Source organism: Pygoscelis adeliae, unplaced genomic scaffold, assembly GCF_000699105.1.
Source record: "Pygoscelis adeliae isolate BGI_AS28 unplaced genomic scaffold, ASM69910v1 Scaffold113, whole genome shotgun sequence".
Lineage (NCBI taxonomy): Eukaryota > Metazoa > Chordata > Aves > Sphenisciformes > Spheniscidae > Pygoscelis > Pygoscelis adeliae.
The window spans coordinates 1,676,565-1,698,464 of record NW_008825108.1 but is presented as its reverse complement, the minus strand read 5'-3'; the positions used below and the strand labels follow the sequence as shown (position 1 = coordinate 1,698,464).

The 21,900-nt window shown below is 36.1% G+C and overlaps 1 protein-coding gene across 2 annotated transcripts in view; it reads right to left on the bottom strand.

Moving 5' to 3' along the window:
• Window positions 1–21,900, bottom strand: part of PPFIA2 (protein tyrosine phosphatase, receptor type, f polypeptide (PTPRF), interacting protein (liprin), alpha 2) — a 356,094-nt gene that overhangs the window by 21,997 nt on the left and 312,197 nt on the right. For both annotated transcript variants that reach the window (XM_009327518.1, XM_009327519.1), the window contains 3 exons: window positions 21,405–21,535; window positions 20,981–21,135; window positions 16,147–16,240 (listed from right to left, as the gene is read on the bottom strand). In XM_009327518.1, coding sequence (XP_009325793.1) covers window positions 16,147–16,240; window positions 20,981–21,135; window positions 21,405–21,535 — 380 coding nt within the window. The remainder of the gene's footprint in view (window positions 1–16,146; window positions 16,241–20,980; window positions 21,136–21,404; window positions 21,536–21,900) is intronic.

Here is a 21,900-nt window from a genome sequence, read left to right as displayed (position 1 = left end):
AAAAGAAATCCACGTGGTTTACTGATGTATACATTTTTAAAATTTTAGAATTTTGTGGTTTCTCACTTTTATACATATACGTATATACATAGATATATTTCTATTGAGCTGATCAGATACCAATCCATGCATCTGCAGCATCTCTGGACTGCAATGAGTGTGTTATGTAAAACATCATTCTCAAAGCTTAAAATATACTTTTAATACAGCGGTATTAAATATTTGGTAAAGTTATGTATAGGCCAGTCAGCTAGACTATCAGGAGAATGCTCCACATTAAACATGTTCAACCATTTGACCAGACATTTTTATTCCTGGAGCAGGAATAAAGAACCCACTGTGGAGGAGGCATAGAAAAAGTAGTCCTTCAAAAGTCTTTTTTTCTGCTATTTAACAACATATTTTCAGCTGCGTCCTACTGAGTGAAACACAAAAGAATGCTCTCAGCAACAAGCTGTAGTGAAAAACAAATTAGACAGGGACTATGTTAATGTAGTATTAAAATTTGCTTGCATTCCCACATAACAAGGAAATCTTGGAATTATAGCTTCAATTTTGCTCTGTCCTTTATTACTACAGCCTTTGTGGTTCAGTTATCCCTTGGCAATTCTTCACTGCCTTAGCAGCCTTTCAAATATATGTACTACAAAATCACAGCAGATAAAAGTGATGGAGTGATCTTACTTCTAAGGAGTACTCCTTTTGGGATTTTTGCACTGCTGAGGGGCCAGACTGAGAGAATTTGGCTTTAGAAGAAAATGGATTTCAAATAACAATTTTGCGTATGTGTTTAAATCCCTCGCTCTGAATATTAATAGAAAGACAGCTGCTTTACTTTCTATGTTTCTGCTGTAGTAATATGTAATACTACAAATACTTGATAGCGTTATTGAAGTTTATCTAGCTTCTCCTCCCACACATCCTTTGCAGCATAGCTTACCCTTTGTCACTCAGATGTCCAAAGACATTGTAAAGCTATCTTTGCTTTCTATGAAAGCAAAATCCTCAGTAAAATGAGAAAAAGTTGCTCTCTGATAACTAACACCATGTTACCTTCAGTAGCTGGAGGAGGTGCAGAAATCCCGTATTCCCAGGGAGACAAGCAGTGAAGGCCAATAGAGACGTACACACTTGGCTGCTTAGGAAAGCAGAATTAAGGCATGGCCAGACACAGCCACCTCCCAGCTACCTGTGGGTGAGGTATTTGGGTTGCAGCCTTCCCCTGGAGATGGTTCTGTGGGGTACCTGTGAAGCTACAGCAGTGCTGTGCCTCCCTCAGGTGCTGTAACGGGGTTGCATGGCTCCTGCTGCCACCAGGGCTGTGAGCTGGCATGGCTGTCCTTAGGGACAGCCAAGCTTTCAGGATGCCTCTTCCTCACCTGGCCAGTTTTCGTGTCCTATGGCAGAGCATGGACCCTGCAAAACGCTGTACAACTTGCTCCTTCCCCAAAGCCAGCCCAAGCCCAGGGAGCAGCCCCTTCTGCAGCTGGGAGTCCCATAGAGGCACCATCCTTGGAAGAACCTGATTCCAGATTTTTCCCTTATCTGGGGTATTCTCCACCCATACCAGCTGAAAGAGCAGGGTTGACTATCACAGTAAGTAAAAAAGGAGATTATGGCTTTGAGGGCCACTGGCCTTCCTTGCTTGTGTTGGGCTCCTGCTCCAAGCAGGAGAGCAGCAGCACATGGTCTACAAGGAGATGGGGAGGAACTTTTAGCCTATTTCTTTGATTTGGTGTTAAATCCCTGTGTGGCCTCAGGGATTGCCTGAGGTGCCTGTAGAAGAGGCATTGGCACTTTAAGTTCTCACTTCCATGAAAAACTTACTTCCTTTATGCTGGAATTATAGAGTACATATTTCTAGGGAGTCCTCTGTGACTTTGCAACGTCTGAACTGGCATGAGGCTTGGTGTGGAGGCTTAGCATTACTCCAGTGCTTCTCAAACAAATACACTCTCCCAGAGTAGGAAAGCACTTCTGATACTTCAGAGGCTGGCTCACAGAGCTAAAGGCAAATATAGTTGTGGTTATTGATTTTGGCTGAAGAAAATGGGGCCAGGCCAGAAATAGGATGCCCTATATATATATGCTATATCCAAAGACTACAGCATGATAAACATAATCCAAAGGGTCTTGGCATGTAGAAGGAAAGTGTTTTGGGTTGAAAATATTTTTAATGTAAAGTTAAAATCCTTTACTCGGACATGCACAGGGAATGCAGCCACCATAAGGCCTGTGCCTCACTTACTGATGTGGAACACTAAAAGGATTTTTATAATATTTCTTTCCCTTAAAAAGAATTTTATTCTTCAGAACTTATACTTCCTTCCCTCAGATGTTTCGTTTAAACATCTCTCCAATACTAAAGTTTATTTAAATTATATTTTACTTTTTGAACAGTATTCTTTGACTATTTTTTAATACACACTAGGAGATCTGCAGAACCTGAACCTTTAATTTCTAAACCAGAACTAAACCCAGAATTTCTATTTTTTGACTAAGAGAGATATTCTTTAGTTGGCAGTCAAAGAAAACTCTAGTTTTTTTTGACATGAACTAGCACTATAGAAGAAACTCCACTCTTTCAAAATAAGTTAAAGATGTCATGTAGGAAAAAACATGTATCGTTTTGATCAATAGTACAAATCATCAGAAAAATGAATCCAGTGATCTGCCTATTTTGGAATATAATCTGAATATTTTAGAACAGCCTGAATGTACTATTATCCTTGTGGGATAGTCACTGGCTTCCTGAAAACAGAAGGTCCCCAAAGCCAAATATTGGTGTCCTGACTTAGGTTGGGATAGAGTTAATTTTCTTCCTAGTAGCTGGTGCAGTGCTGTGTTTTGGATTTAGGAGGAGAACAATTTTGATAACACACCGATGTTTTAGTTGTTGCTAGGTAATGCTTACACTAGTCGAGGACTTCTCAGCTTCCCATGCTCTACAGACTGAGAAGGCTAGAGGTGCACAAGAAGCTGGGAGGGGGCACAGCCAGGACAGCTGACCCAAACTGGCCAAAGGGACATTCCATACCATGTGACGTCATGCTCAGTACATAAACTGGGGGAAAGCTGGCCGGGGGGGCTGCTGCTCGGGGACTGGCTGGGCATCGGTCAGCGCATGATGATGATTGGCATCAATGCATTGATGCCAATTGCATTGTGCATCACTTGGCTTTGTATATTATTACTATTATTATATTCTGTTTCAATTATTAAACTGTTTTTATCTCATCCCACGTGTTTTGTCACTTTTACTCTTTCAATTCTCTCCCCCATCCCACTGCGGGCGGGGGGAGTGAGCGAGCGGCTGTGTGGTGCTCAGTTGCCGACTGAGGTTAAACCATGAGAATCGGTGACTGCAGTTCAGTTTTCCTTACAAAAACATACAACTGATCACAGGAGGAAGAAGGGACGAGTACCCTAAGGAGTGTGACTCCCTCTTCCTTTCATTACAAAGATAGGGTTTGGAGATCGTGAGTAGCATTATACAGTTTCTCTAATTTGGAAGATGCTTTGCAGGGGAATGTGGGGATTTTCTCCTCCTAAGACTTTGTCAGACGAGTATTACAGATTACAATATGTCCAGTTTGCATTAGTAAGGAGGTAGGGAATTAAAATGTAATTATTTCCCTGCTCGTTTAGTTTTTTGGCAACGTATGAAAACAAGCTGATAAGGAAGAGTTGACATTAATTAGGCATTACTATAAATGCTATTATTTTGCAGATAGCGGTTTAAACCACTTACTACCACTGGAATGAATTCCAAATTAAAGCCATATTTTTAAAGATAACATTATTACTGTTCGAGAATAAAACCCTCTTCCTGGAGACATTACGGGAGTAACTGCAATATGCTATTTAAAATGTATCATTACCCTGAGCCTGGTTTTGCAAAGTCAGGAAATTTCACGAACATCAACTTTTTAGCATTCATCCAAAATTCGAGAGATGCTTGTATTTGTCTGTTTAGAGAGAGTGCCTCATAAAGTGGGCTGTCTTCACTCTTTTATGAAAGACAGGGAAAAAAACCCAACACATCATGTCAAGTTGTATTGTGGAGTCGTGTGTCAGAGAAGCGGGGTTGCCTCCCTAGCACTGACTTCTGATGATTAATCCTCCCCAGAAGTACTTCCTAAAGATACTGTTACACTGGGCCATTTTCTTTAGCACCATTCTTCTGAGAGCCAGATACAACTGCCCAAATCAACCTACCAAGCTGAGAGCACAACTGTCTCATACCACGGGGACTATGAATGCTTCAATATCCCTCTGGACAGCAGAGGTACATGGGAGCAAGAGGAAGGGGGAAATAAGAGCAAAACTATGATGTTATCCTGCAAATTTTCTATTTCATATATATCCTTCCCTTGCACTGGGAAAATCCTAGCTCAGTATCAGCAGCCTTCACTAACTCATTGCATAAAACTCAATGAACTTTATTAAAAATAAGACTCATCTTTAAATAGACTTTGTGTGGGAAGTTAACAAGATCTTGATTTAAATCATGTCATTCCATGACATTCAATTTTCTTTATGAAGATGAGGCTCCCCTCCGTGAAGCAAACAAGAAATAACAGCTTATGATTTCTGATACACATAATGCGAACGCTCTGTGTAGTACACAAAGTCCAGACACTGTCTTGATGAATCTTGAACAATTTTTCAACACAGATCTTCATATTTCTGCAAATAATAGCGTTTACTCTGATAGTTCTAGTAGGGTTCACATGAAAAGTCCTCAGGGATATTATATTGCACATATTATAATGTCTCTTAGTTAAAATGTAATCATAAATGTGAGATAAATTGAAAAGGAGGCACGGTGAAGTCAAGGGCCAAATCAAGTTCATAAAATACAAGCAGAATTTATTTAAAAATTTTGGCTAACGGGCAATTTAGATTCTATGAAATGGCCTTTACTCATAGACATTTTCTCAACAGATGAAAGTGTTTACCTAGCAGATCCTCTGATTATTATTATTATTACTGACACTATCATGATTATTATTATCACCAATACTAAAACGCTTAGTTTACAATGAAATATTATACATGATTGGTTTCTAGAAGAGAAACAGACAGAAACAATAGACCAAATATGCTATATTTGTCTGAGTAATCCTATGATTTCAAGTTAAGATTAAACACATCTGCCTCTTGAAAGCTAACATACTCACATTCAAAGACTGCAAAATTCAGAAAAGAGCATTTCTAATGAATTAAGCTGGATTTGGATTTTATCTTTTCTATTGTCATTTGCTAAATATTTAAGAGAGGCTAGAATCCTGTAGCTAAGGTAGTTTTATGACAAAATAAGGTAGTTGAATTTGTGTAAATTAATAATGATGTAACTTGTTATTTTTTATTAGACATTTTATATTTTATCTATTTATTTTCTGTAAGACTATAAATGTTTTTAAAGTAGGAAGTAGAAAAAAAAAAAAGACTCAGACTTGATATTGCTATATAATGCTGTTTTAATTTAATCTGAAAGGATTCATCTGACTTAAAGACTGCACTAATTGAAAACTGGGTCAGATCTTGTTTCAACTTTAGCACTTAAGTGACCTGGCTTTTAAATAACCTGAAATCCTCATTCTTTCTCCTTTTTGATACTTGATATAATAGTCAGATTGAAAACAATGGACAAAATTCAATTTCCATTTTTTTCAAAGTGTTTTGTATCCAACTTTAAGGAATTTTTGGAAAAAAATGACTGAAATACAGAAATCAAGATGCAACTAATAAATAAAAGGTTTTAAATCTATAAAACAAGGAAGTGTAACCTGAAATTTAACAGCATCCCAGATAACACAGATTAGCAAAGCAGGTTTAACAATGCTGTAATTATTCTATATAGGTGTACATTTTAAGAGTATGTAAACTGAAGGGCAGCATTCTTTTTTCTGAAGACATATATTAAGCTAAGGGAAGCATGTTCAGGAATGCTTAATACCGACCCTAACAAATTAGAGCTGCAGAGAGCTACTATTAAAAAAATAATAACACAGACATAATACATAGCCTTGCAATCTTGTATGTAGTGTACTACATTAGAGACCCCCTGGAGTTCCCAGATTGATTTAATGTTATCAAATCTATTTTTATAAAGCCATTTCATAATCACATATTCTAAATTAATGTGGTAACCCCTGTTCTCTTTGAGTTTTTTATCCTTACACCTTCAGAAAGTTATAGCTCATACATGCTTTGAACGGATGAAATTTTCTCCCTAACTTCCAAAAATTATTCAAGAAAAAAAATAACGTTTGTACAATAGATCACAGAGGAGATGAAGATTTTAAACTTGCTATCAGGTTAACAATTAAAAAAAAAAAAACAGAAAAAAATGAACCGGTGAAAAAGAAAATAGTAAAATTATATGCATAAATGAAATATTATTGTAGTACTACAGAGCATGAGGGCTCAAACAGAAAAAAAAATGGTGTACTCTGGATTACTAGAGTGTTTACGAGTTTGAGTCCTCTGTGGTTTAATTAAACAAAATTTATGCCCTAACAACATGTATTGATCTAGGCCTTCACTCTCAAGATTTTTCCACTGACTTAAACTTTCAAATGTCTTTGTGATTCTGGGCTTTAGACTTCCCAAAATGTGTTTATTTAAAAAAATTGACAGAAGTTATCTCCAAGTAGTTAATCCTTTCTGTTAAGCCCTGCAGGAGCAAGTCCTGAACTGAATTTGTGTATGCTTTTGAGGTTTACCATTATTTTTGAATACTTTGAAAGTTTTCATTTGGGTCAGTTTTCTGCATGGATTTGTTACACAAGGTTCACAGAAAAACAAAAAGAAATAATAAAACATAGAAAATAAACATGGTGCTGAAAATGAATATGTTCAGCAGCCATGGTGTTTTAACTTACCCAGATATGCTTTTCATGAGATGGAGAGAGATGAATGCAAAAAAAAGCACATAAATGTTAATGAACATATAGTAGTCCATAAAAAAAATAAATCATATGATAGATAAAATAATACCACCTTTATAACTACGGAAATCTTTCTAACTGGTCTTTGAATGCTTTAAAGAAGTTAAATGTTCTTGTGAAAAACAGATGCATCTGTCAAAATGAGATTTTCATTAAACTGATGTTGGCTATTTATTAGGTACCACTCAGCACAGCACATCTTCTACCTGCAATACATATTCGTGCCAAAGGTCTGTAAACACAGTGAATGTGGAATAGATTTTTCAAATCAAAGCATTTTGCCCTGATTTGAAGAATTTCATAGTGATTTTTGTGTAACACCAAAAATCCTGAAAATCCTAAACCTGTGGATTTCAGCAAATTACCATAGAGACACAGTAAAATTGAGTGGACTACAAACCAAGGTTTACTTTTCTATGTGCAGTTTACTAATATTTTAGCAAAATATCTCATAGTAATCATAAATGACCTAGACTCGGGTTTTTTTGGTGGGGTTTTCTCTTTTAAACATGCAGATTTCATGTACATAGATGACTAATATTTGTACTGGTTATTTATGCCATGCAGTATTTTAATTTCAGCAGTCATACTAACACTAGATTAGTAGCAATACAGGCGTGAGTGATTTGCCCACTACTGTTCTTGCCAATATAATTGGTAACAGTATCTGTAGGAGAAAGCAGGATGCCATTGCTGATAATAAACTTTCTTCAGCATCCTTTAATTGCCATCATAAAAAGAAAATTATATGCCTGAATGAAACCCAGGCATCTCAGAATATTATATTTCTATTAACAAATGATTTACAGAGATATAAAAATGCTTGGTAGATATAGCTGTAGAAAACTTGGGATTGAAAAGCCTGTGCTCTGATTCAGTAAGAAGAGGTTGCAGACATTTCAGTGAGTTCAGGAGGGTGCTGGTTTCAAGATCTTAAATTTTGTTTTCACATGTGTGAGACCAGCAGAACAGCTGGGAGAGAGGAGAGAAAGTACGATACAGAAAAGTAGATGGAAACAAATGACAAATATATACACGGAAAGTTTAGGAAAGGAAAATTAAGGAACGGAAGAACAATGAAAGTATGCAATATAAATAAAGGACTAGAGAACTATTCAAACAATTACCAAATCTGATGGAAGTAGCACTAGAACTGAATATGCATTCATGATTCATGCTCATTTTCTGCTGAGCTAACTGCAAAGACTGACTTGAACACCTTTGCTAGAAAAGCTTTGACCTTCCAGAGTTTATTGAACCAGAACTCCCACTTCCCACATCTTCCTCTGAACACTCCTTTGGGTATGGGTAGAGAGAAATAAACAGGGGGATTAATTGGAATGCGAGTCATTTTCTGGCAGCTTTAATGAGTTGGCAGTTTGCAGTCGCTTGGGGATAACTTATGAGTCCCGAAGGCCATTCCAGTCTCCCCCATTATAGAAGCAGAGGATCAAGGGACATTCCTTCTGAGCATCTTGTGCGCAGAATAATAAAATACAGCAGAAAAAAATGGATCTTTAAATTCTAGCTTTCACCTTTTCATAAGACAACCATTTTATCACCATTTTATTGAAGGAACACAATGATTTCCCTTAGACATATATTAAACTAAAAGTTATGTAGAATTTTTTTCCTCTGCTGTGCTTTATCCATTCTTCCCTTAAACCCTAATTCTACAGTTAATCTGACAGGATATTTGCATCTGCTGGTGATCATCGTTTAGAAAGCCAGCTGCATGCATGAGGGTAGATGCTTACATTTATCCAGAAATCCCAAATTGCAATAGATAGGCCAATATGTGTAGATAAGGCAGGGACTGGGGATTTGTTTGATTAAAAACTTGCAACTTGTTGATACAAATATCCTTATCTTTTATGAGGAAAAGAATAAAAAAACTTGGCAAAGGATAAAAATATTATTTTAAAAATACAAGATTTTTAAAAATATGTGAGTTAGATATAGAATAAAATATGTTGTATCCATTTTTTCATCCTCAGAATAATCTAGTAAGGTTTAATAATCCTCTGCAAGATAAATACCCATATATCCTTACATTTGTAATGCTAAAAAGGCTCCAAGTATCAATGTAATAGCAGGATGAATTTTTAACATTGCAAAAGCTTTGACTAACTAATGATTTGAAAGGGTCTTCCAGTAAGTGTTAAAAATGTTTGCTAAAGGAATTAAGTTAAAAAAAGAAAATTCATCTTTATGTATGTCTTAAGGATTAGACACCAATCCAGCCAAGAGAAAACCATGGTGGACACACCAGACAATCCTAAACTGCATATCAGAACACTGAATACCTCTCCTGCCTCCACCGGAATGAGAAAATAGAAAATAATAGCTACTGAACACAGTATTGTTTGCTAGAAAGGGAGGAAGAACTAAAGATCAGTCTGAAAGCTACTGACAACATCAGGTAGTTTCTCACAGATGAGATAGGAAGGGAAGAAATTAAATGCAAAACCTAAATTTTCCTAAAGATTCAGTAAATGAAAGATTGGGGGGAAAAAAAAGGCATTGTATTCTTAAGAGCCACTGTAAAAAAATAAATCATGTACGTTTAGGATATAATGGTGTTTAATAAGCATTATGTATACAGGAACATTAGATAGATGGCACAGAAAAAGACCTTAATTAATCCAATTGGATTCATTTTTTCAAAATGTGTGCAATGACGAGAATAATTAGAAACAGCTATTTGTATACTGCAGAGGACAGAGATTATTTGTAGTCACAAATACACTATGTCAAATTCTAATTGCAGCTGCACACATAAAACCTAATTAAAGGGGCAATTTGTGGATTCAAAAGCAACTAAATAACTACAGCGTTTCAAACACTTATTCCACAAAAAGGTCTACCTAGACATTTTTTCAAGTAGCCTGTTGACAGGGATCTAAAACTTAGATTTGCCCGTAAAAAACGGAAGTCCCAGTGTTCTGTTTTCTTTTACTGATTTTATTTAAATGTGGAGTACCACAGCATGTGGCCTATCTTCTGTCACTTCACTCTATCATCTCCCAATTTTTGAAGGATATATACAAATGAAAACCAACAAAAGAAAAGGCCTGAAGCATTATTAGGAATTTGTCAAAGTTATCAAAGGAACTTATCAACGTTTATCATTCTTTTTTTTTCTAGGTAGAAAGGACGAAGAGTCAATTAATACAACATGCTCTTCTGTTCATATTCACTGTAGTCAGCTAAGACTTAACAGCATTGCAATTCTCTCTGCAAAGTTAATTATAAGGCTATGAATACTAAGAATTTCTTTTTACACCATAATTTTACATATGAGAATTACTTAGGTCTTGATTTCACAAGTCTTTATTCATGTATGTAAGCATATGTATGTGTCCTGGCATATCAAGGCTTTTCTGCAATCCATTTGAAGGCAGGAGGCTCTATCAGGCAAACAAAAACCCATACCTGTGGAGTAAATCTCCCCAAAACAGTTTCATAGGAAAGAATGGTTTACATTGATTTTCCTTGGAAAATATAAACCTCACACCTTAAGCTTGTTTTGGACATGTGGAATTAATAGATTCTTGTCCAGAGTCAAATCAAACAAAATTGAAGAAAAAAGTGAAGCTAAAGCTCTGCTCTTGACTTATCCTAATGCCGCCAGATGACTAGGAGTGATAGCATTGTGATACAGTACAGTTATTTCATCAGCTATGAGGTAAATAGTGATTGTTATTCGAATGCTCCTATTAATAAACTGGGGAATTTATCAGCTTCTGGGCTGGAATCCTGTCAATATGATTCAGGCTAGCTGACTTGCATGTAAATTTTTTTTCATAGAAATAATTTGTATTTGGGATTGCTGAGGAAGCAATGGCATAGGCCAATCTCAAACTGTACTAGCAGCATGCACAAGGTCAAATCCACCTCCGTGTGGCAATCTAGGACTACATAGCACTTAAATGTCTCTCAAACCTTGCCTGACGTTGGTGCCTTGCACAGGATGAAAGAAACACATCCTGTAAAATATCAGTGATTATGACCAACCATTACATGCTTTTAAGCAACACAGAAGACACGTATGTCTTGTCTCTCTTCAGCATGCGTCCTTCTTCAGGCAGATACTTACTTGCTGCAACATTGCATGTTGTTGCAGATCAAATCAAACATTACATTTGAAAAGGATATATATTACTGGCACTCAGAGCTGTACTGCACTTTGAAAGACAAAGCAAGACTCTAGAGCTGTATTTGCCACCACTGAGGCTTTTGGGTAAGGACGATTTGACATCAATCCTGAGCAAAACTATGGACAAGGAGAATACAACTGACGTTCACTAGGACAGTTATAGAGAAAGGGAAGCAAACATGGCTCTATTTGTTGATAGTATTTCAAGTTTGGCTGAGTTCATTGTTAAAGACGACTTTTACAAAGGGTTCATCGTACAGTATTTTAGTGAAAAGAACAGTAAAACATTTATAGAGCTTCTGTTAAGTGCCTTAATTTGCTACCTGAGTTGAGGTCAGTGGGGATATGTATTTTTAAGGGGGATACAGATTATTTGATTTTTGGCACAGCGTTATTTACTTTTTTTCTGAAGTATGAATTGTCTTGTGGGACACACGCTGATCAACTTCTGCTGTCCCAGAGGACACTATGCCTGTATCCAAAAGCTCCGCAAACCTTTATGAGTTGCGATACAAACTGGACTGACCTGAAACTTCTTCCTATGCTGGGTCCCAGCTTGGGCTATCATGACAACCCCGAGTGAACGCCAAGGCCAAGTTATTGTGCACCGTCATATTATTTGGTGCAAAAACACCCACGAAGGATGATTTTATGAACAGCTGGGATAGTGTATACACACTCACAGAGAAAAGGCACCTACAAAATTCAGAATTGGAAATTAGGTAACCATTTTTCACAGGGGAAATTAGGTAACCATTTTTCACAGAGAGACTGATTACTCACTAGAAAACAAGTACTAAGAGAAAAGCTCCATTCCTTATTTCAGTGATGGGTGCCTTCTGGAAAGTATATCTTAGCTAAATAAAATTTATTATTTAGATGAGTGCAAATTATTTGAATCATTAGGGGATTCAAATGAATGTAATGGCAACATAGAGGGTATCAGTGCCATTAATGCTTTTAGTCCTAAACTCTGAGTTTTCTTGAAGAAGCTACTCATTAGGCAAACAGGCTCTGAGAGTCAGACAAAAGGCAGAAGACATTATATACAAAATATTAACAGCTTTTGTATAGAACAAGAAGTGGAATAGAAAGGCTAGTTTAAATAATAAAAATGCAGTGTCACACCCCAACGTCACTTATTTTCACCAAATAATGGAATAACACCCTAAACATTCTAAATACCCCAATATTCATTTTTTGTTTTCTAGGACTGCATGCTCAATTTACAAATAGTAAGACTTGAAGTTTTAATACTAACTAGAGCTGTCATATATTTAATGTCTGAGAGTAAACATCTATGGATGATTCAGGCAAATTAAGTTAATCTTTTCAGATGATTTTAGGAACATGTTGGGTCTAATAAAAAAATTCTACACAGCTTCCTTAATTTCTCTTTGATGCCTTAGGAGAAAGACTTGTTCCTAGTAAATCTACTGTAATACCCAAACGTTGGATGAATAGAGACTCTTGTTTGAGGTTTATAAAGGTCTGGCATATCATTGAGACAAACTGTTAATTACATTTTAATGATGCCTAAGTAGTCAATTGAAACTGAAGGAAATTTTACATCTAAATAGCATCTTCTAAGCAAGAACTAGGAAAACTTTGACATTTAGGTTAATGACACTCTTAATCACCAGAGAGAGAATTGGTCTCCAGAATTATCATATTCTCTCATGAAACTTTTCAGAGTGAAATGTATTATTCAGTAATCTATTCTTTGCATGTAAATTGCGCTAAAATAGTATAACACACTGCAGTGTGTTTGTAACTCTATGAGGCCAGAGCAGGGTCAGTGCACATGCTTGCTACTCAGGGAGCAGCTGGCCAGGACACCTGGTGGACCATTAGTACCTACTGGCTGCAGCAGCTGACAATTTCAAACATCATGCTGCTTCATCCCTCGGGTAGGGGCATCCTTGCTGAATTACTGATGAAGTTGAATACATTAAAAAATGCAAAATTAGAATTTTAGTATTCTAAGGTATTTTTCACTTAAGAGATTAATTCAGCTGAAAGAAATACCATGGATAACATTTTAACAGGAATTCATCCTTTTATAGGAACTTCTATCCAATTTCAATTTACTAACTCAAAGCTAATTGTAAACTCTGGTGACGTTAATGAGTACTGTGAGAATGTGTTGATCACAATGATGAATCAGACCTCTGGTTTCGTGTCAAGGGAAGAATCCTTGCTTTCCTGCACCAGAACTACCATTGAACTGAAAGAGAAGTTCACTGAGCTGTTAACAGGGCTGAAAGCCATTTCACTTGACTTACATGTACAAGAGAGAAACACAAGTTCAGTATGTGGTATTGTTCCTGCTTTATAGAAAAGGGAATTGGCTCTGGGATCACTGTTTGTTTTTTTTTTTTTTTTTCCCCTAAGTAAGTAACAAAGCCAACATGAAGAAAGCTCTCCCAGACCTGAAACGTAGTACAAAGGAATACTTCCCTGCTTTAGCCTATCCCCTAACTATCCTTCTGGTGGGCCTGGTTCTCTTGGGGTTTTATGTCCTAATCCAAACTAGCCATAGAAATCCTTACAAGGTGAAGAGCTCTGCTCTCACTGTTCCAGAGACGGGGGTCACTGTCTCTGCAGGGTTTGTAGGGCCTGTTTAGCAGTAAAAAAGAATCAAACGCTTAGACTTAAATCTTACTGCTATATCATGAGATCGCAAACGATTCTCAGACTTCTCTTAATACCTCTTATAAAGGCCTCATACACATTACTATCATCCTTAATGTTACACAGCATAGTATTCCCATTTGCACTACCCAGATCAGTAATCTTGCAGCTACTGTATGTATTTGAAGGCTCTACTTCCAGAGGGAGTTAGGCATTGTTAAATGTTAGCAAAAAGAAATCTGACCTACTGAGACAAATTTTTCATTTAAATGACTTTCTGGACTGTTTCAACTTAATACTTTCCAAAGTAAGACATGCAAATACGTGACTGCATTTTTTACACGGAAATGTTAATGCTATTACATCCCATTGATAGCTTGGCACCCTAATGACTATCATATACATGAGATTCTACTGAATTATCTCTAGCACAAAATGTTACATTTCTCCCGTATTACAGTTCCTCTACAACTATTTTTTTTTTTTATATATATATATATATATAAACTAGCAATGTATGTTAACCTTTCTCTGATAGTAACATAAGAGGAATCTTAAAAGTAGTTGTAAGGATTCCAAAGTGAGAAGCTATGATGACAGACAAATCTAAAGGAATGGGGAAAAAATTAAAAATCTTCATGACATAGGCATATAACATATACTTAGGATAAATAGTATACAGTTCAGACTAGATGAATGGTCATAGCCACAAAGGAAAGATTCCTTTCCTTCCACCAGAGACCATTTTGATTATATCTAATCCATAAAGAACGAAGGACAGACAGACACAGGAGAAAAAAAGGAAAGACTTGAAAAGCAGAAAGCATGGAAAAATCTAATTGTGTGAGATTAGACAGAAGTCTAATAACAGATTGCCTGTACACCTACTATTCTGAGACCCAAAACTTGGTAGCCACTGTCATATATGAAGTAGTCATGTCATGTATGCAGTAGTATGTATCAAGACTTATGTTATTTCATCCAGTTTAAGGAACTAACATATGAGAAAGTGAACAAAGTGAACACATTCGTCCCTTCAAAGTGATCTCAATACTGTGGTACCTTCAATCCTCAGAGCTGGAAGATAAATAGGGACTGCAAAAAATAGGCTGCTGAAAATTCAATTATATTCTTTACGAATGGTAATGACGGTCTCAAAGATGCTGTCTAGATTTAGTAAAAAAGCATAGTAATATACTCTTTACATCCATATATTTCTAAATGACGAATGAGTGATGAAAATGTATAGATAAGAAATACAGGGACAAGACTTATCAACTGCAATATCCCTGTGAATGTTATTGTGAGTTTCTTAATTGAATTTAAAATGTTTCTTCTCTCTCAGCTAGCACAATGACTGCTTCTCTATCTTTAATTGCTAAATTGAGGCTGATTTAAATGGAACACTTACATTTGTACATTACATGGATGTGTACATTTAAAGTTATATTTCATCAGGAGCTTGATATGAAAGTAGTGATTAAAAATATTCTACACATAAATTTAAGGAGAAGTTGAAACATTATCCCTAGATTCTTTGGATTAGAATTGCAAATTCTCTTGAAACTTTGCAAAGGAACATTAAAAGACTGAAAGAAACCTGAAAACCCTACACATTTTAAAAATGAGGCTTTCAGAATCCAAATAATAGCACTAAAGTTAATGGTTATGGATGAAAAATAAACCTGTTTGTTTACAGAATGAATTTGCAAAGTAATTTTTAAGTACCATCTTTTTTCTCTGACACCCTTTAATTACACTGGAACTGTGATGCTGCCAAGAGGTTTCTTTTGTGTTTGTAGCTTTATTTTAATAGTTCTCCTTAGCTTCTGGCAGCTGCTGTGAGTCAGTGTACTGGTTTTACAAGTAGGTGCACCAAAGACAGCATTAAATTATTATATAATTTATGCGAACAAAAAGCTAGGTTGCCATTTGCTGACAGGCAAAAAGAAAGTGAGGCTGCTAGGGTTTATGGGGAGCCTTTGACTTCTATAGACAGAAATAATCATGTGTTCAACAGATAATGCAAAAAATCTTTTTTTCCCTTCTGAAAAATCTATGTAGTGAGTCATTAAATGCCTGCCTATTTTTTAAGAATTGCACAGAAGGCAAACGGCACAGAATTAATGACAATGTGAAATAGAAAATGTCTCTTTCTCATAAACCTGTATTCTTTCACAAATGAAACACTATTGTACAGTTGACAGACTCTAAATATTTTTCCCTATATTTTATATGCAGCTTTAAAAACTTTTACACCGGAAAAAAATATGCTAAGTGATAAACTGCCATAGTAGATGGTCTTGCTTCTCATTACATGTCTGCATAAAACCAACACAAAAACTGACATTTGAATCAAGTTTGAGCCAATGAAAGTCACATGAAAAAGGTACTCACTTTTTCTTTAGTCTTCGGTCCTTTTCTGCTTGGGTTCCAAGTTTGCCTAATCCCAGAGATTCCTGAGCTGCTGCCTCTGTTTCCATGTAACCTCCTGGAAAACAAACCAAACCAAACCCCACTGTATTTTCCCTATAGCTCTTTCCCAGTTGTTCCCCTCCTCAACCCTTCAATCCCCCTCCCACCTGTCACCATTATCTATGTTTGTTTCCTTAAGCCATGTCATCTGGTGTTTCTGGAGAACATCTATCACTACAGAAGTAAATTCTGGCAAGTGTTTACTACATGGAAAAGGGTAGAAGTAGAGGGAAAAATTGGTTCCTCCTCCTTGTGTTTAGCAGAAATGTATGAGAAGAGCAGCCTGATCTCCTTTGCCTGTTTTTATATGCCTCCTAAGGTTCAGTCTCATGGTCCTACGTAAGCAATGCCCTCACCATTTTTTAATCTTAGTTGGGAAATGTACAAATCAAAGTGCTATCTCAAGAACTGTCTCATTATTATTGATGCAATACAGCATCACTTAATGTTGTAACACTAAAGTCTTCATTTTGCTCTCATAGTCTTGGAGTCTTTGATGTTATCTCTGCAAACTCCCAAGCCAGAGATGACGCAAAGAATCTGTCAGAGAAATAAAAAGCCTCCTAGGTCTCCCTGGAGGTGCCTCGTAGGCATCTAATTCCTGTCAAAGTCATGGGAATTTGAATAACTTGCATAGAGTGACAAGTGAAGCTTGCAGTAAGCCAGGACACCTGGACCAAAATAAAATTGTACTATAAACTAAGGACACGACTGGTATTGTATGATCCATGCTGATCACACAATAAGTCCGCTAACGTGACTTTCCTGGTGCAGAAGTGAAAAGATGCTCTGACTTTTTTATCGCTGCATGGATTCAAGGAAGAAGGGACCTGCTCATGGAGCTGTCGGTACAGTCTCCTGGTTCTGGCTCCACACTGTCCTCTCATTTGCACATGTATATGTGCAGACTGAGAGGCTGCAGCACCTCTTTGAAGGCTGCTTTCCTCCTGTGCTGCTATTCAGAAGGTGTGTAACTGGCACAAGAAGGAAGACAACAGTACGGTAAATGTTGGTGCTTGACTCCATTTGGCAATGGCAACTTTTTATTTCTCAGCTAATGGATGATGAACGACTGTAGAGTGGACACTGGCATAATTAAGAAAGCACAGTATAAACTGAAAGATTCCTATTCTGATTCATTGATTTTAACCATAAAATAATGTGTAAGTGTTATATAGTGAAATAGCATCACAGACTTTTACAAGTCACATTTACGTGCACCTCAATCAAGTGAGAACAAAACCTACTGCTGTATCATGTTTATGATGTTAACTTAGAAAAGCCTGGTTTTAAGCTGTCCTTTCAAAGCAAGTGTAGTTTTAACACTCCTGCTTGTCCAGACCAAATTTTTCTTTATAAAAGAGGACATTACTTCTGCAAGTCTCATGATGAGAGTGATGCCTCCAATCACAAATGCAGAAAACATGAACGTATACTTTGCTTTACTTCATCTGCCTTTCAAAGTTTTACAGAGTATCTCGTGAAATGTTTCTTGCTGACTCTGGAGTAAGTTTTTAATTTAGCAAACTGCTGTATCAGTATATCACACCCTTCTGAGAGAGCAGCTCACAGTATGTTAGCTAGAGACGGTAGGGTGTAGTGCAATGAGTGTTTATCACAGATTGGAAAGTATTCTTGGCATAATGGACTTCACCACAAGACAAACACATCTGGCCCTTTGAATAACCCTGGGTACACTGTATTGGATGTAGTGATTGTGCCTGTCAGTATCTTAGGCATGCAGATCGCCATGATAAATGTTTTCTAACAAGCTGACCTTTGCATACACCATACAGATCAGCTTGCCCGGGCAGGGCTAAAAATCCCTGTAACATATTGTTCATTTTAGGGACTGGAATATTTAAAATGTAACATGGGAAGAATATTTAAGTGTCTAGTGTGGTATTCCCCAAGAGAGAGAAGACTGGATAAGTTTAAAATCAAACAACAAATAGATATAAAAAGAAATGAAAGGCACTTGTGCTCCCTGTAACATTCCTTTTCCCTTCTCCAATTAAAAGGAATCTCGAAGAATCTAGAAATCCTGAATCTTGATTCTAAGAAAGATCTCCTAAGGCATGAATTTACCTTTGAACAATAACACAAATGGTTTAGCAGAGATGGTAGAAGTAGCAAATTATAAAAAACCGAAACTCTGGCAAGTTTAGCAATTAAAAACTAATAATTTCAGAGTTTTGCAAGGAACGCAGAGCAAGGAAATCTTTTGGGTGATAGCCTGGCTCTGTTGAAGTTAGTGATAAAACTTTGGAGGTTCCAATATTGCTTCTTAAATATGAGTATATATTACATGTGATTTTAGAGATTTTATAGAATCCGTTACAGAAGTATTATGTGTACTTACAAGGTATAGTATCACTGGGATCCCTAATATCCTCTCTGCATTGACATGAACTTTAAGTGTGATTGTGTGCATGTGCAAATACACAGATAAGAAAACAAATTTATTTTTCTGAGGCTCAAAATTATCTTTATTACCTCTTCAGTATTTGATGTGCTATTGAAGAAAAGGTATTTTCCATATTCAAAAATATAACAAGTATGTATCTATATCAAATTAGAATGTTTAATTTAAGCAAGGAATTAAATGAGATTCTTTTATTGATTTTGCATTATAAATTTAGGTTATGAAAACCATACAAATATACTGCAGTGCAGTGATGATAGGATTTACTATCTAGATTTCTGTGACATAGTATCTTACTATAAATAGAACTATTAATTATGTATCTGCACAGATAGTGTACCTGTCATGGAATTGATTCAAGCACTACCACGATTGCTGTTTTTTAAATTTTGTTTTGGCTTTAAAGTACTGCCATTTAATGGAAACTGCCACTCAATATTTTTTTTTTCTTTTGATATCTTAAAAATTAAGATGAGAAAAACTGCTCAATGTCATTTCATTTTCTAAAAATATTTTGCTCCTAATTTTCGGTCAGTTAACAGTCCTGCTGTTAATTTTATACATGCTTGTAAACCTAGTTTGCTTAATTAAAATGTGCATTTTACTGAAATCTTTGCTGTCGAGCTAAAGGATGGAAGCCACAGAAATTTCATTTAATTGCAAATCTTCACTAATATCTTTTTGCAATTTCATGAGCTAGTGTTGGGAATTACAAATAAGCTTTATCCAATTATACATAGGTCTTATTACTCATGTTGGGTATTATTAAGAAATTAATCAATTGCAAGATTACATTGCTCCTGAGACAATCTTTAAAGTTGTTATTTTATTTTTGTTCCACATTGCAAGGAACTGCAGGGAAGACCAACACATTTATTACATCTTTGTCCTCTATGTTCCTGAGTTACTGTGAAATCATAGATTATTATGCATAATCCATCAGTATCAATAAAATTGGTTTTATGGAATGTAAATGTGAATTAATAACGCAGTCTAAAGTTATAAAATTCTCCATCAGTGCAGATGTTGACATGCAGGTGTACTTGAGAGACTCATTTAATAGATTCTGAAATACATTAAACTATGAAAAAGACTGAATAAATCAGTTTTATTCTTCCCATAGTAAGAAAAAAGGTAATTTAAAATGCGATTAGAAATTGGTTATTTTTTTTTCCAAGAACACAAGGTTCTCACAGGCAGAGAGGAGAAAGGTTGGAGTATAAATGGAGAATGCTCAGTTATTTGATTTTACTCTGATACTTTTACCTTAATATTACCTTATTTTATTCTGTATGATTTTAGTGATGGGTTTGTTAATTGTGATAAGGACATATTTTAATATGAATTTAGTTTTTTAATTTCAGGCTTACCTATTGCTTAAGCATTTACAGTTACTGCAAACTCTTAAAATTCTTTTCCAGGTGTTAAGTGGTCACCATGGCAGTAAAATTTAGTGCCTCACAAATTCGTACTATGTGACATCTTCGTGAGTAAGAAAGAGCTAGTATTTCTATTTTACTGACACATCTATACCAATTTGATGCCTGTGTTGGCATGTGTATATATGCTAATCTTAATCTAGCTAAATCAGATAGCCTAGCAACATAGACTAAGGATGTATTTGCCCATCTGGGCATGCAGCCTTTGCTGAAGATTCTCACTTCACCTTCGATTGCTTATGCTACCTAAGGTAGTTAAATAAAATTATGCTACGACTGGGTTTTTTTTGCACGTGGTATAGACTTATCGTATGGAGACCTGTCACAGAGGAAAATTTTCAGTAGGAATGAATTAGACTAAGGTCTTGACAAGGAAAAAGGGCAGAAGAAGTAGGAAGAAAACAAAGCATTGCTGTGAACAGCATAGCTAATTGAAAGAGTATGGTGAGGACATTCAGCGATAGGCACTAGCAGACGTCTATTGACACAATGAAACCTGAAAAGCAACTACATTTACTTGCAAGGACCTTCCATGTCACAGTTACACCCCTTATAGTGGTTTATTACTTACTACTTTCTCACCTCCTCTTTATTTTGATTATTTAAGAATACACTGTTAGCACTTTTATGCTAATTCAAGAGAGTATTGAAGCAGTAGGTTCAGTGAAGAGGATGACTCTAGTAATTTGTGCCAGAAGTCTCTCTTCATTTGCATTATAGTCATAGCAAACGCCTGACAAATATAATTGCTGATAGCAATGAAGTTTAATGGGAAGGTTCTGCCAGACTAAAGAGAAAAATAAGCAAATTGGAAAACTGAAAAGAAGCAAAATTAAAAATGGAAAAATGACTGTGAAATGGTGATCTTGGCTTGTTACCACTAATTCCTTACTGAGCTGTCCAAGTCGAGCCTTCTCTTTTTTACCGAACAAACGTCCTATTGAAGACTTGATTCCTTTCTTCTTGGGAGCTTTGTGCAGGGAGTCCTGGCTGCTATTGACACTGCCAAGACCAATGCTGTCCGGCTCCAGTGAAGCAGGCAAACTACTACAAAATGATAACAAAGAAATTTAATAGATAACGTCAAAATTTGCAGGTAATTTTTAATTTTCTTCCGAGCAGATCTGAAAACAAATTAATTGGTTATACTTCAGTAATCATCTCCCCACAAGTGAAACAATCACATCTTCTTCCTTAAATGATTTAGAAACGTGAAGAAATCAGGTCATTTTGGAATAGTTAAACAAAAACGTGATTTGAAAAGAATAATATGCGGTAAAACAGTGAAGTACCAATTCATGTTACAAATATCTTACCTTCTGGCATCATTGTGGTATGAAGAAGGAAGGGTATGAGTCATTCTGATAGCTCTGGGTGTTGGGGGAGGAGAAGTTTCACATTTGATTGTGGCTTTATCTTCACGCCCATCTTCTTCAACTACTGCAATCTGGGGGGGAGAGACTCCATGAGAGCCGATTAGCTTTTCAACAAAGTTTCAACATACGCTGCATGAATTTGTCAAATGAACTGAAGCATGTATGGATTGAAGTGCAATTTTTTGAGCAAATTGTAAGGATTCCTATTTTTGAAAGAGACTATTGGGAAAGAGCAATTGCCTAAATATGGCAGATTAAAGTATGTATTTGAAAGAAAAGAGATTACACTTGGAGAAGAAATGAATTCCTTTTATGCCAAACAGGTTGATCTACTAAAGGTCTAAACATGAAAATAACCTCAGACATGAGCAGGTCTCTTGCATTAAACAAACAGGATTATTCAAATAAACAAAGTTTCTCAGGGATGTAAGGGAGA